At 42.0% G+C, this 12,048-nt stretch overlaps 1 protein-coding gene and 1 long non-coding RNA gene across 2 annotated transcripts in view; one reads left to right on the plus strand and one right to left on the minus strand.

Moving 5' to 3' along the window:
- PIG-A (phosphatidylinositol glycan anchor biosynthesis class A) overlaps positions 1 to 9,454 on the minus strand; it is a 57,560-nt gene extending 48,106 nt beyond the window's left edge. Inside the window, exons 1-2 of the mRNA XM_068394914.1 lie at positions 9,078 to 9,454; positions 412 to 568 (exon numbers count right to left, since the gene is read on the minus strand). Of these exons, the coding sequence (XP_068251015.1) occupies positions 412 to 568; positions 9,078 to 9,133 (213 nt within the window). The 5' untranslated portion in view covers positions 9,134 to 9,454. The remainder of the gene's footprint in view (positions 1 to 411; positions 569 to 9,077) is intronic.
- Positions 1 to 11,147, plus strand: part of LOC137659464 (uncharacterized) — a 97,130-nt gene extending 85,983 nt beyond the window's left edge. Inside the window, exons 3-4 of the long non-coding RNA XR_011047548.1 lie at positions 10,311 to 10,564; positions 10,868 to 11,147. This is a non-coding gene — a long non-coding RNA (uncharacterized lncRNA). The remainder of the gene's footprint in view (positions 1 to 10,310; positions 10,565 to 10,867) is intronic.
- The last annotated feature ends 901 nt before the right edge of the window (positions 11,148 to 12,048 follow it).

The following is a 12,048-nucleotide window of genomic DNA, read 5'->3' on the forward strand; positions in this document are numbered from 1 at the left end:
ATGCTATGAATGTGACTACAGCCACACTTAGTAGTTATTTTATAATCTGGTGTAAATCATATCCCACACTTCATTTTCATCTGTTTCTTTATGTAAAAGTAGCCAAGTCTTCATCACTTAGAATTTATATTTCTAATTTGAAAAAAAATATATCTTCCTTAATTTTCAGACATTATGCTAAAAAAACAAAAAGAATTTTCAGACATTATGCTAATAAAAAGTAATAGATTACAAATATAATATTACCTTTTTCACAGCTATTGATTCTGTAATTATTATACTAAAGATATAACAGTAATATATACTACATATAGAATCCACATCAAACTCATCCAATAGGTCACTCCATTAAAAAAAAGAAAAAAAAGCAGCAAAAACATAATGTAATGTATTACCCAAAGTGAACCTCACCTTAAGCCCATTCGTCATGTAACGAATTCCCCGACGATCTCCATAGACATGTGTCATAACAATGACCTTATGCCCACGACCCAAGAGGCACTGTGATAACTGGAAAATGTGTTCTTCCACCCCACCAACATTTGGGTAGAAGAAGTCAGACACCATGCTGTAAACAGTGAATGAATTAATACAGGTAATGAAAGGCTGAGGGAATTACAATATATTTGTAAGAAAATAATATTTTTTGTATAAAATAAAAAATTTATCCAGTTTGCAAATAATGTTAAACTTAAATTACCATATTTTAAATATTTAACTTAGCCGGTGAATATATATAGCTGCAACTGTTGCTCGACAGACAAAAAACTGTAAAAAAAAACTCGCCAGCGATCACTATACAGGTTGCGGGTGTGCCCATCAGCGCGAACTGTCGGCCAGATACCATACTCAATGTAAACAAAGACTCAATTTCTTCTCTGTCGACGTGTCGACAAGACGTACTTTACTCGCTGTTGAAACCTGGAGTTTTTCCCATCATCTTTGGTGAAGTACTTTATTTTGGTTTTGAGCTTTCGCTGTGCAGGGTTTTTCTTCAAATAAATCCTTGAACTCTTTTTTGTATCGGATTCATTGTTGATGACTTAGATCGTTTTTTGGAATTTTCCCTTGACCAATTCAAAATGGCTGACCTTTCACAAGTTCCCAAGTTTAGAAAATGCAATGCTAGGGACTGTTCTAGGCGTCTTCCAAAGGCTTCTCTCGACCCTCACACTGTTTGTTCCAATTGTCGGGGTAAAACCTGTCAATTGGAAGATCGGTGTGAGGAATGCGTGGGCCTTTCGGAATTCGATTTTATCGAATTTGAGAAGTACACACGCAGGCTAGAGAGAGATAGAGTAAGGAGAAGTTCTTCTAGGTCGATAGATTTTTCCTCTCCTCATGCCCCTCAACCTATTCCTTCCCCTGTAGTGGTTGTTCCTAACCCCCCTCCTAGCACTCAGGAACCATCGATGGCTAACATGATGCGTGCTATCCATGCCTTGGGGGAGAGAGTTGAGTCCCTTGCTAGTGACCGCAATCAACTCATGGCAGATGTTAAGGAGCTAAAGTGCCAAAGTGCCGCGGGAAGTGATAAAGTGCCTAGTGAAAGTGTTGTGAACAGTGTTGCGCTTGAGGGTTCGTCTGTTCGTGCCTGTCGTCCTCCTAGTCCGGGACCTCTTGCAAGCTCCCAAGCCCAGGGGAGAAGCAATGTCGTACGACGCATGGGTTCGAGAGGCCTTGATCAGCGAACAGACGTTCCCTCCTTGGTATCAGGCGTATCTCCCCAAGATGGCCCCTACCTACGTAAGACGAGAGAGCCCGTTTTTACCTCGTCGTCTGAAGGTGTTTCTCGTAAGAAACTTTGGACCAAGGTCTCACGACCTTTAAAACGTAAGTCGGTCCCTTCAGGACAAGTCCAACGTCCCGGTTGTAGCCACTGGGTCAGTTCGGACTCGTTGCCGTCATCTGATGACTGCTCACCGCCTAAGAGAGGCAAAGCGGTACCGCCTCAGTCGCTAACCCCGTCTGTTGCCGCACCTGCTCCCGTAGACCCTAAATGGGCTTTGCTGCAAGACATGCAGTCCAAGCTTGCGTCCTTGATGGAGGACTTTAATGCGGAGAAGGTTGCTGCTGAACCTTCTGGCCAACAACCTTCCAAGCGATCGGTTGTGCGTCCTGTTGACGCTGAGGTAACCTTCTCGCGTCTACCAGTTGAGGTGGTTCCTCCACCGATGCGACCCAGTGGGGGTTGCCAGCCGCACGTTGACGTTAAGCAACGCTCGGAGGTGGTTGTTGACGTTCAGGACGTTCAACAACCATCAGAGGTGACTTGTTTTGACGCGGTGCGTCAACCTCCGCAACCCGTTATGGTGTTGACTGCACAACCCAGACGGTCTAGACAGTCTCGGGTGGACGCTGTGCGTCCTCGCGCACCCATGGTTGTTGACAGTTCACAGACTGTGCAGCAGTTCCATGACGTTGCGTCCGGCTCCGTCACGCATGCACCAGTGCGACCGGACTCAGCGATCCAGACGTTGCCCACTCCGTTGCCGTTTCCTCATCAGTTTTCGGATGAGGAACTATCTGATGAGGATGTTGCTGAACAACAAGACGATCAACCGTCAGAACTGGACGAGCCTAAGGCAACTCAACCATCATTGGACTTTAGAAAAGTCATGGCTGTATTCAAGGAGTTGTTTCCTGACCATTTTATTTCTGTGGCTCCTCGTTCTCTGCCGTCAGAGTTTGTATTAGGCACGCCTTCTACCGCACCTGCCTTTACTAAACTCGTTCTCTCACGCTCATCCAAGAGAGCTTTGCGGCTGTTAGGAGACTGGCTAGAGTCTAAGAAGAGTTTAGGGAAGACAGCATTTGCCTTTCCCCCATCTAAACTCTCTTCTAGATCGAGCGTCTGGTATGCCACGGGAGAAGTTCTCGGCTTGGGAGTTCCTGCCTCTGCCCAGGGCGACTTCTCAAGTCTTGTAGACTCTCCCCGCCGCCTTGCCATGAGACGCTCGAAGATTTGTTGGTCACCATCGGACCTGGACCACCTTCTTAAAGGGATATTTAGGGCTTTCGAAGTCTTTAACTTTTTAGACTGGTGCTTAGGAGCCCTGAGCAGGAAAATCTCTTCGACAGATAAGGATATTTCTTTGCTCATTATGTCCTGCATGGACAAGGCCGTCCGTGATGGGTCCAATGAGCTAGCTGCCTCATTCACGTCCGGAGTCCTGAAGAAGCGAGAGTCTCTCTGTTCGTTCCTGTCTGCTGGAGTTACGCCATGCCAGAGATCTGAACTTCTCTTTGCTCCCCTTTCCAAGTGCCTGTTTCCTGAAGTCTTGGTAAAGGAAATTGCCGCTTCGTTAGTTCAGAAGGACACCCACGATCTAGTTGCGTCCTCAGCTCGCAAAGCTCCCCCTTTGCCTACATTGTCTGCTAGACCGAGGATAGACACTCCAGCGTCTCGCTTTATTCCGCCCTTTCGTGGCAGAGCCTCCAGCAGAGGAGGTGCTCGTGCCGAAGGGAAACGAGGGAAGAGGAAAGGACCCAAGTCCTCCAAGGGCAGAGTCTGACTGCCCGCAACTTCAGACAGCAGTGGGAGCCAGACTCAAGAACTTCTGGCAAGCCTGGGAGAAGAGAGGCGCAGATTCACAATCTGTGAAGTTACTCAGAGAGGGGTACAAAATCCCATTTGTACGCAAACCCCCTCTAGCAACGTCCCCCATCGATCTCTCTCCCAGGTACAGAGAGGAAGAAAAGAGACAAGCCCTGAAACTGGAAGTGTCTTTTGCTAGAGAAGGGAGCGGTGGTCAAAGTCTCGGACCTTCGATCACCGGGATTTTACAACCGTCTCTTCCTAGTTTCAAAGAAGACAGGAGGTTGGAGACCGGTGCTAGACGTCAGTGCTCTGAATGTCTTTGTCACAAAGACGAAGTTCTCCATGGAGACCACAAAGTCAGTCTTAGCAGCGGTCAGAAGGGAAGACTGGATGGTCTCGCTAGACCTAAGGGACGCCTACTTCCACATCCCCATTCACTCAGACTCCCAAACTTTTCTGAGATTCGTCTTCGAAAATGTGGTCTACCAGTTTCGGGCCCTGTGCTTTGGCCTAAGCACAGCTCCTCTCGTGTTTACGAGGCTGATGAGGAATGTGGCCAAATTCCTCCACTTATCGGACATCCGAGCCTCCCTTTATTTGGACGACTGGCTTCTCAGAGCCTCTTCCAGTCGTCGCTGTCTGAAGGATCTCAAGTGGACTCTAGATCTGACCAAGGAATTGGGACTCCTAGTCAATTTGGAAAAGTCGCAGCTGGTCCCATCCCAAACTATTCTGTATTTAGGGATGGAGATTCACAGTCTAGCTTTTCGGGCTTTTCCGTCGGCCCCCAGAATAGATCAAGCCCTGCTATCCATCCAGAAGATGCTGAAGAAGGAACGCTGCTCAGTCAGGCTGTGGATGAGTCTGGTAGGGACGCTATCATCCCTGGAACAATTTGTATCACTAGGAAGACTACACCTCCGTCCTCTTCAATACCATCTAGCTTTTCACTGGAAAAAGGACAAGACGCTAGAAGCGGTCTCGATCCCGATTTCCGGAAAGATAAAGTCTTGTCTGACTTGGTGGAAGGACAATATCAACCTAAGAGAGGGTCTTCCCCTGGCTGTTCAGATACCCAACCACGTTCTCTTCTCGGACGCATCGGACTTGGGCTGGGGCGCGACGCTGGACGGTCGGGAATGCTCAGGTCTGTGGAACTCGAGTCAGAGGAGCATGCATATCAACTGCAAGGAGCTGTTGGCAGTTCATCTGGCCTTGAAAAGCTTCGAGTATCTCCTTCGAGGCAAAGTGGTGGAAGTAAACTCGGACAACACCACGGCCTTGGCGTACATCTCCAAACAAGGAGGTACCCACTCACTGACGTTGTACGAGATCGCAAGGGACCTGCTCATCTGGTCAAAAGGTCAAGACATCTCCCTAGTAACGAGGTTCATCCAAGGCGACTTGAACGTCATAGCAGATGGTCTCAGTCGGAAAGGGCAAGTAATTCCAACCGAATGGACCCTCCACAAGGATGTGTGCAAGAGACTTTGGGCCACTTGGGGTCAACCAACCATAGATCTCTTTGCAACCTCGCTGACCAAGAGGCTTCCAATCTATTGCTCCCCAGTCCCGGACCCAGCAGCAATACATATAGATGCCTTCCTCCTAGATTGGTCACATCTGGATCTCTACGCATTCCCACCGTTCAAGATTGTCAACAAGGTACTGCAGAAGTTCGCCTCTCACGAAGGGACAAGGTTGACGTTAGTTGCTCCCCTCTGGCCCGCGAGAGAATGGTTCACCGAGGTACTTCGATGGTTAGTAGACGTTCCCAGAAGTCTTCCTCTAAGGGTAGACCTTCTACGTCAGCCACACGTAAAGAAGGTACACCAAAGCCTCCACGCTCTTCGTCTGACTGCCTTCAGACTATCGAAAGACTCTCGAGAGCTAGAGGCTTTTCGAAGGAGGCAGCCAGTGCGATTGCTAGAGCAAGGAGAGCGTCTACCATTAGAGTCTACCAATCGAAGTGGGAAGTCTTCCGAGACTGGTGCAAGTGAGTTTCTGTATCCTCGACCAGTACCTCTGTAGCTCAAATAGCTGATTTTCTCTTATACCTGAGAAAAGGACGATCCCTTTCAGCTCCCACTATCAAGGGCTACAGAAGCATGTTGGCATCGGTCTTCCGGCATAGAGGCTTAGATCTTTCCAACAATAAAGATCTGCAAGACCTCCTTAAGTCTTTTGAGACCACCAAGGAGCGTCGTTTGGCTACCCCTGGATGGAATTTAGACGTGGTACTAAGATTCCTCATGTCAGACAGGTTTGAGCCGTTTCAATCAGCCTCCCTGAAAGATCTCACTCTTTAGACTCTTTTCCTGGTATGCTTAGCCTCGGCTAAAAGAGTCAGTGAGATTCATGCCTTCAGCAAGAACATCGGATTTTCGTCGGAAAAAGCCACTTGTTCGCTGCAACTTGGTTTTCTAGCCAAAAATGAGCTGCCTTCTCGGCCTTGGCCTAAATCTTTCGATATTCCCAGCTTATCGGAGATCGTAGGCAATGAACTAGAAAGAGTCTTATGCCCTGTTAGAGCTCTTAAGTTCTATTTAAAGCGTACTAAACCTTTACGAGGCCAATCTGAAGCTTTATGGTGTTCAGTTAAGAAACCATCCTTGCCTATGTCAAAGAATGCTTTGTCATATTTTATCAGATTGTTAATACGAGAAGCTCATTCACATCTGAGTGAGGAAGACCGAACTTTGCTTAAGGTGAAGACGCACGAAGTTAGAGCTGTAGCAACTTCCGTGGCCTTTAAGCAAAATAGATCTCTGCAAAGTATAATGGACGCAACCTATTGGAGAAGCAAGTCAGTGTTCGCGTCATTTTACTTGAAAGATGTCCAGTCTCTTTACGAGAACTGCTACACACTGGGACCATTCGTAGCAGCGAGTGCAGTAGTGGGTGAGGGCTCAACCACTACAATTCCCTAATTCCATATCCTTTTAATCTGTCTCTTGAAATGTTTTTAATGTTGTTTTTTATGGGTTGTCCGGAAGGCTAAGAAGCCTTTCGCATCCTGGCTGATTTGGCGGGTGGTCAAAGTCATTTCTTGAGAGCGCCCAGATTAGGGGTTTGATGAGGTCCTGTTGTATGGGTTGCAGCCCTTGATACTTCAGCTCCTAGGGGTCTGTCAGCATCCTAAGAGGATCGCGAGGCTCCGTAAGGAAGACGTATTTATAAGGCAGAGTAATCGTCTAAGTCGACTTCCTTACCAGGTACCTATTTATTTTGTTTTTGTTATTTTGATAACTTCTAAAATGAAATAAAAACTCTTAGCTCATAAGATGTAAACATATTTAACTGGTCTCTACCCACCACCCTGGGTGTGAATCAGCTATATATATTCACCGGCTAAGTTAAATATTTAAAAATATTTTAATTATAAAATAAATTTTTTAATATACTTACCCGGTGAATATATAAATTAAACGACCCTCCCTTCCTCCCCAATAGAGACGCAGTGGGATGAGAAGAAATTGAGTCTTTGTTTACATTGAGTATGGTATCTGGCCGACAGTTGGCGCTGATGGGCACACCCGCAACCTGTATAGTGATCGCTGGCGAGTTTTTTTTTACAGTTTTTTGTCTGTCGAGCAACAGAGTTGCAGCTATATATATTCACCGGGTAAGTATATTCAAAAATTTATTTTATAATTAAAATATCATTTTTTTTCAGTTTAAGACATGCCATAGTCAGTTATCTACTATGATATAATTTTCTCACTAGTTTCAGGATAAAAATTTAACATTAATGAAACGAAGTTGCTTACAGCATTGATCTTGACCAGTTTAAAACTTTTATTCTTGAACTCCCAAGGAAAAAACAGTATCACTAGTCTATACCTTCACCATTGTGCCAAACTAAGTCTCCAGATAATAACAACATCATGTCTTTTGAACACAATTCCCACCCCAATAGCAAGCATGGACAATTTTGACCCTATGGCAAATTCACTTATTATGTCCACCGTGGTCTGTGGCCCAGTTTATATACCACTCAAACTTTTTATACATGAAACCTCATTCCAGTTTTATTTTACAGTCATCATTCAACAAAACCCAATATTTTTTAATTGACATTTAACAGAAACTATTATTTTGAAAATGATATATAAACTGGAATGCTTTCTACATACCTATAATACAGTACTTGTTTCAATTACTCATATTGCCAGCCATATATTCTTATTACCAAATAGTACAGTATTGTATAAACTCAATTGTTAAACTTACATGTGACATGGAAATGTAATTTATATTTAACTAAAACCAAATAGAAATTATTAATATTAATGCATAAATGTGGGTGCAGAAATACTTAAACATAATGGCTACTTAAAACATTTTAGTACTATACAGTACATTTACGGTCAAGAAATATATTCTAAAACACCGTAGTGTAGCGATGACTTAAAAATCTATTATGACAGAAATGGATTATGTATTGTTCCATATATTCTGTTTGAAAAACAGAGCTACAGATACATAATGGCTGTTTATAAAATTATTATTATTATTAATTAATTTACAGCAGAAAAAATGTCAAAATTTGCTGAGATCAAAATACATTCCATATTTTAAGCTATATCCTGTACAAAACTTACATTTCACCATCTATAAAACATGAACTCTGAAAAGGAGCATAGAATTTACATTTGAAAATATTAATACAAGCCATCACCTGATTAGGTAATAAAACCTCAAATTCCTTCCTAGCCTAATTTTATCAAATTTATGTACGCGTGTAGAACGTTAGGTCACCAGGCCTGGTGCTCACGTAGAAAACAAGAATCCTTCCTATCCATGTCCATCGTCACCCATATTTTATTGTATCTATGAGTATAATGGTTAATTAACTAAAGCTAATTAATCACTTACTGGTCTTGAGCTGTATGTATGATAGCGGCTACCTGTATGTATGATGACGGCCATGCGCCACAACTCCACAGTAAGCTAAGAATACAGCAGTTAAAGGGGGGGGGGTGGCAAGGGAGCGGTAGGACCCCCCCCCCCCCCATTAGGTAAGGACACAACTTGTAGGTTAGGTGGGGAAGTTTAAGTTAGATGATTTTCTTGTGTTGAGGTTTTGCAGAACAACGGACACAGTTATTGTAGTACAGCAGCCACGACTAGAAAATGGGAAGAAAATTCCCATTTTATATGGCCACTGATATACAAAGGCTCCCTAGTCTTTACTCTGCAATGGCTCGCTATGCTTGCAGTTAAACATTATTTTATTGCAACTCTGTTCTGGCAAGCGGTACATGTTGTGCTAAGCACATTAGCCAAGTGGGCGAGTATAATGGCAGACGGAAAATCAGCGACCCAACCACCTACAAATTACCCAAATTTATTTATGCATACCCCTTCTTGGCCTAAACTGACATACAGCAGGGTACATTGTTCATAAAATATCATTTTTAACTGGTAACAGGGTTGAATAATAATCAAATGAGGTGTTCCTCATTACTATAACATGCATTAAGCATACGGCCACTCCCATTATCCTGGGCTAGCCTAAATCCCTTCAACTTACCAAATAACATGACGATTAGGTCTATTTTCAGCTGGACCGGGTAATTTGTTCTCCATTGACTACTATTTTCTCATATCCTTAATTCATCTGTATAGCACTAATAAGCAGAAATTATGCTTTGAAACTTGGTGAGCGCTTTAGTCTAGTTCGTTTAGTCATAGCCTAAATATTATGATTGGACCATTATTATATGCACAGGTTAACATAAAACTTGATATTAAGTTGTCCGTATTTAGCCTAAATTATACCAAAGTTGTTTCTAAGGCTTCCTCTTTGCTACTAATCCATATACCTTGAAGATATCTTATCAAAATACAAATATTTTATCACTTTATAATGTTTGTTTACAACTTGGACTTATTTCTCGGGCGTTCGGAGCTCAAGGACAGTGTTGCCATTTCATTGTTTGTAATTCTCATATTTTTTCTAATATATCTGAGAAAACAAGTCAGGTGGGAATCAGAGACAGGACGGAATTAAATCATTAATAGTGAATGAAAAAGTGCCAGTTAGTTGTAATGAATGAAAAGGTTAAATTTATCCAATTGTAGTGCATATTTGAAGGGTGGGTATTATTTTGAGATGGCATCAATTTACAGTAGTATATTTCTCTCATAGAAAATGGTGCTAAGACTGTCATCTTTAAAGTAGGACTTGTCTAATATGTTTGGACCCAATAGCTTTTGCGACAAATATATTTATTACCAACCAGTAGCAATCTGAGAGTAATTTGTTTTTATTATTGAGTTTATACCTTTTATTCATGAACGAGAATGACCTAGTATGCAATAACTGTATGTATGCACATTTTCACATCTTGGGTAGTAGATTGGCCTGGGCACCAACCACCCGTTGAGATATTGCCGCTAGAGAGTTATTGGGTCCTTTGACTGGCCAGACAATACTACATTGGATCCCTTTCTCTAGTTACGGCTCATTTTGCTTTTGGTCACACGTACACCGAATAGTCTAGCTTATTTTTACCACATTCTCCTCTTTTCAAGTGCATAAGGTACCAGGAAGAAAAGTAGTAATATTTTTACAGCTTTGATTGTTACTGAAGACATTAAATGGCTGAGGGGCATGATTTTTCCAGTTTATAACCCTGCATTAAAATTATTAAAATTTTGTGTGTGTGTATATATATATATATATATATATATATATATATATATATATATATATATATATATATATATATTTAACTATTAACTGCTTTTCTTCTCATTACAGAATACATAGTGTAAAAATGGCTCTATGAGAAAGAGTTACTAAAAACATTCATGGCCCAGTTTTTATGTTTTTCACTTCAGCAAGTGCGAGAATGTCTACAGTACTTGATTCCAAGCATGCTACAAAAATGAAGGATCACCAAGAGATGGTGGCTACCATGAGGTCACTTGCATATGCATTATCGAAGGATGGTTTCCTCAAAGCTTGGCTAGAATTTGAAGCTAATCCTCTCTCACAGATGTACATCAACTTCAGTGGGTACATTACTGTTAAATTCTGTTTACCTCATTTGCTAAAAGAGTTCTTGCTGAGAAGAAAGCAAATGAACATGAAAATTGTATTAAGCATATTTTTCTTATATATTTGTTGTGTAGGATTATAATCAATTAAGTCAATTTCACCATTATTATCATTATCGTAATAATAGTTATATTAACCTCACTGTCATCAATTCAGAATACTACTGTAGTGAATACTACTGTAGTATATGCAATTCTCACCTACTTTACGCATTTCAGTATGTCAAACTATTGATATATTTTCCCTTCCCTTTTCAGCTATCTCGACTCACTAATGGAAAGGAGGGATGAGCGGGCCATTGCATTCAGAATAGGTGCAATACTAGCCTCCCAGCTAGTACAGTGGTAACGTATTTGCCTAGCATTCACATCGCAGCAGATCGATCCCAGCCTGGGACCGTGTTTTTGAGCTGTTTACTGGGTAGGCCACTGCTGTGGTAGAGCACCACAGTGGGGTGTTGGGATTGCCCGACTGACGTTCTGGTGAGCGTCTATTCTGATGGAACTGGAACTGAAACCAGACACCTTTAACCTTAAATGCTACGGGGTCACCATATATACTGTTTTTGCGACACAACCATGTGCATTATTAATTTAGTTGTTCTTAACAGGTAAGCATTCTCAATATTCATTTTGTAGAAGTGAAATATTTCTCCATAGGTGTCAAATGACTGCTGTAAAATCATGCACATACCATACATGCGATGATTGATTTCCTGAAAAAGTATTTAAGATAAATTGATTCACATTTTATGAAAAAAAGATCATTGAAGGAACTGTTAATGAAGAAGTATCAATTGTGGTGTATGAAATGTTTGAATTATGTGTGTGTCATATTTTGTTTAATTATTTCAGATGCAACGCATACAACGCAGTTCAACTCCTGATTTTTATGGTTGAAATATTCCACAGTTACATGAAGAAGAGACTCGTAGACATATCACTAGGAAGATGAAAAGTTGACAGCATTAGTATATGCACACTGTCCCTAGATGCAGTAACTCCCCTTGCAAATGGAAGCTGACAGAAATTATTCAGTCTACAACATCGCATCCATATGAAGTCTCCTTTGACCGTGTTAATCATGAGGCCCTTGTTTTCAAACTCAGACAGTTAGGAGTAAGTGGGTATTTTCCTATCATCATAATTAAATATTTGAGTAATAGGTTGCAAAGAGCTGTTGTTAGTGGACAATATAGTGAGCATAGGAATGTGATATCTGGTGTTCCTCAGGGTAATGTTCTTGGCCCACTATTTTTCATACTACACTTTATACACATGATGTATGGTCAGGCTTAAAAAACAAACCATTGCTTATGCAGCTGAGGCTATTCTCTTCATCAATTCAATCTCCTGAATGCAGGTCTGGGGTTCTTGAATCCCCTAATAGAGATCTAGCTAAAATTAGTGCCTGGTACAAATTATGGAGCATGAAGTTG

The sequence above is a fragment of the Palaemon carinicauda genome, chromosome 20 (assembly GCF_036898095.1).
Source record: "Palaemon carinicauda isolate YSFRI2023 chromosome 20, ASM3689809v2, whole genome shotgun sequence".
Lineage (NCBI taxonomy): Eukaryota > Metazoa > Arthropoda > Malacostraca > Decapoda > Palaemonidae > Palaemon > Palaemon carinicauda.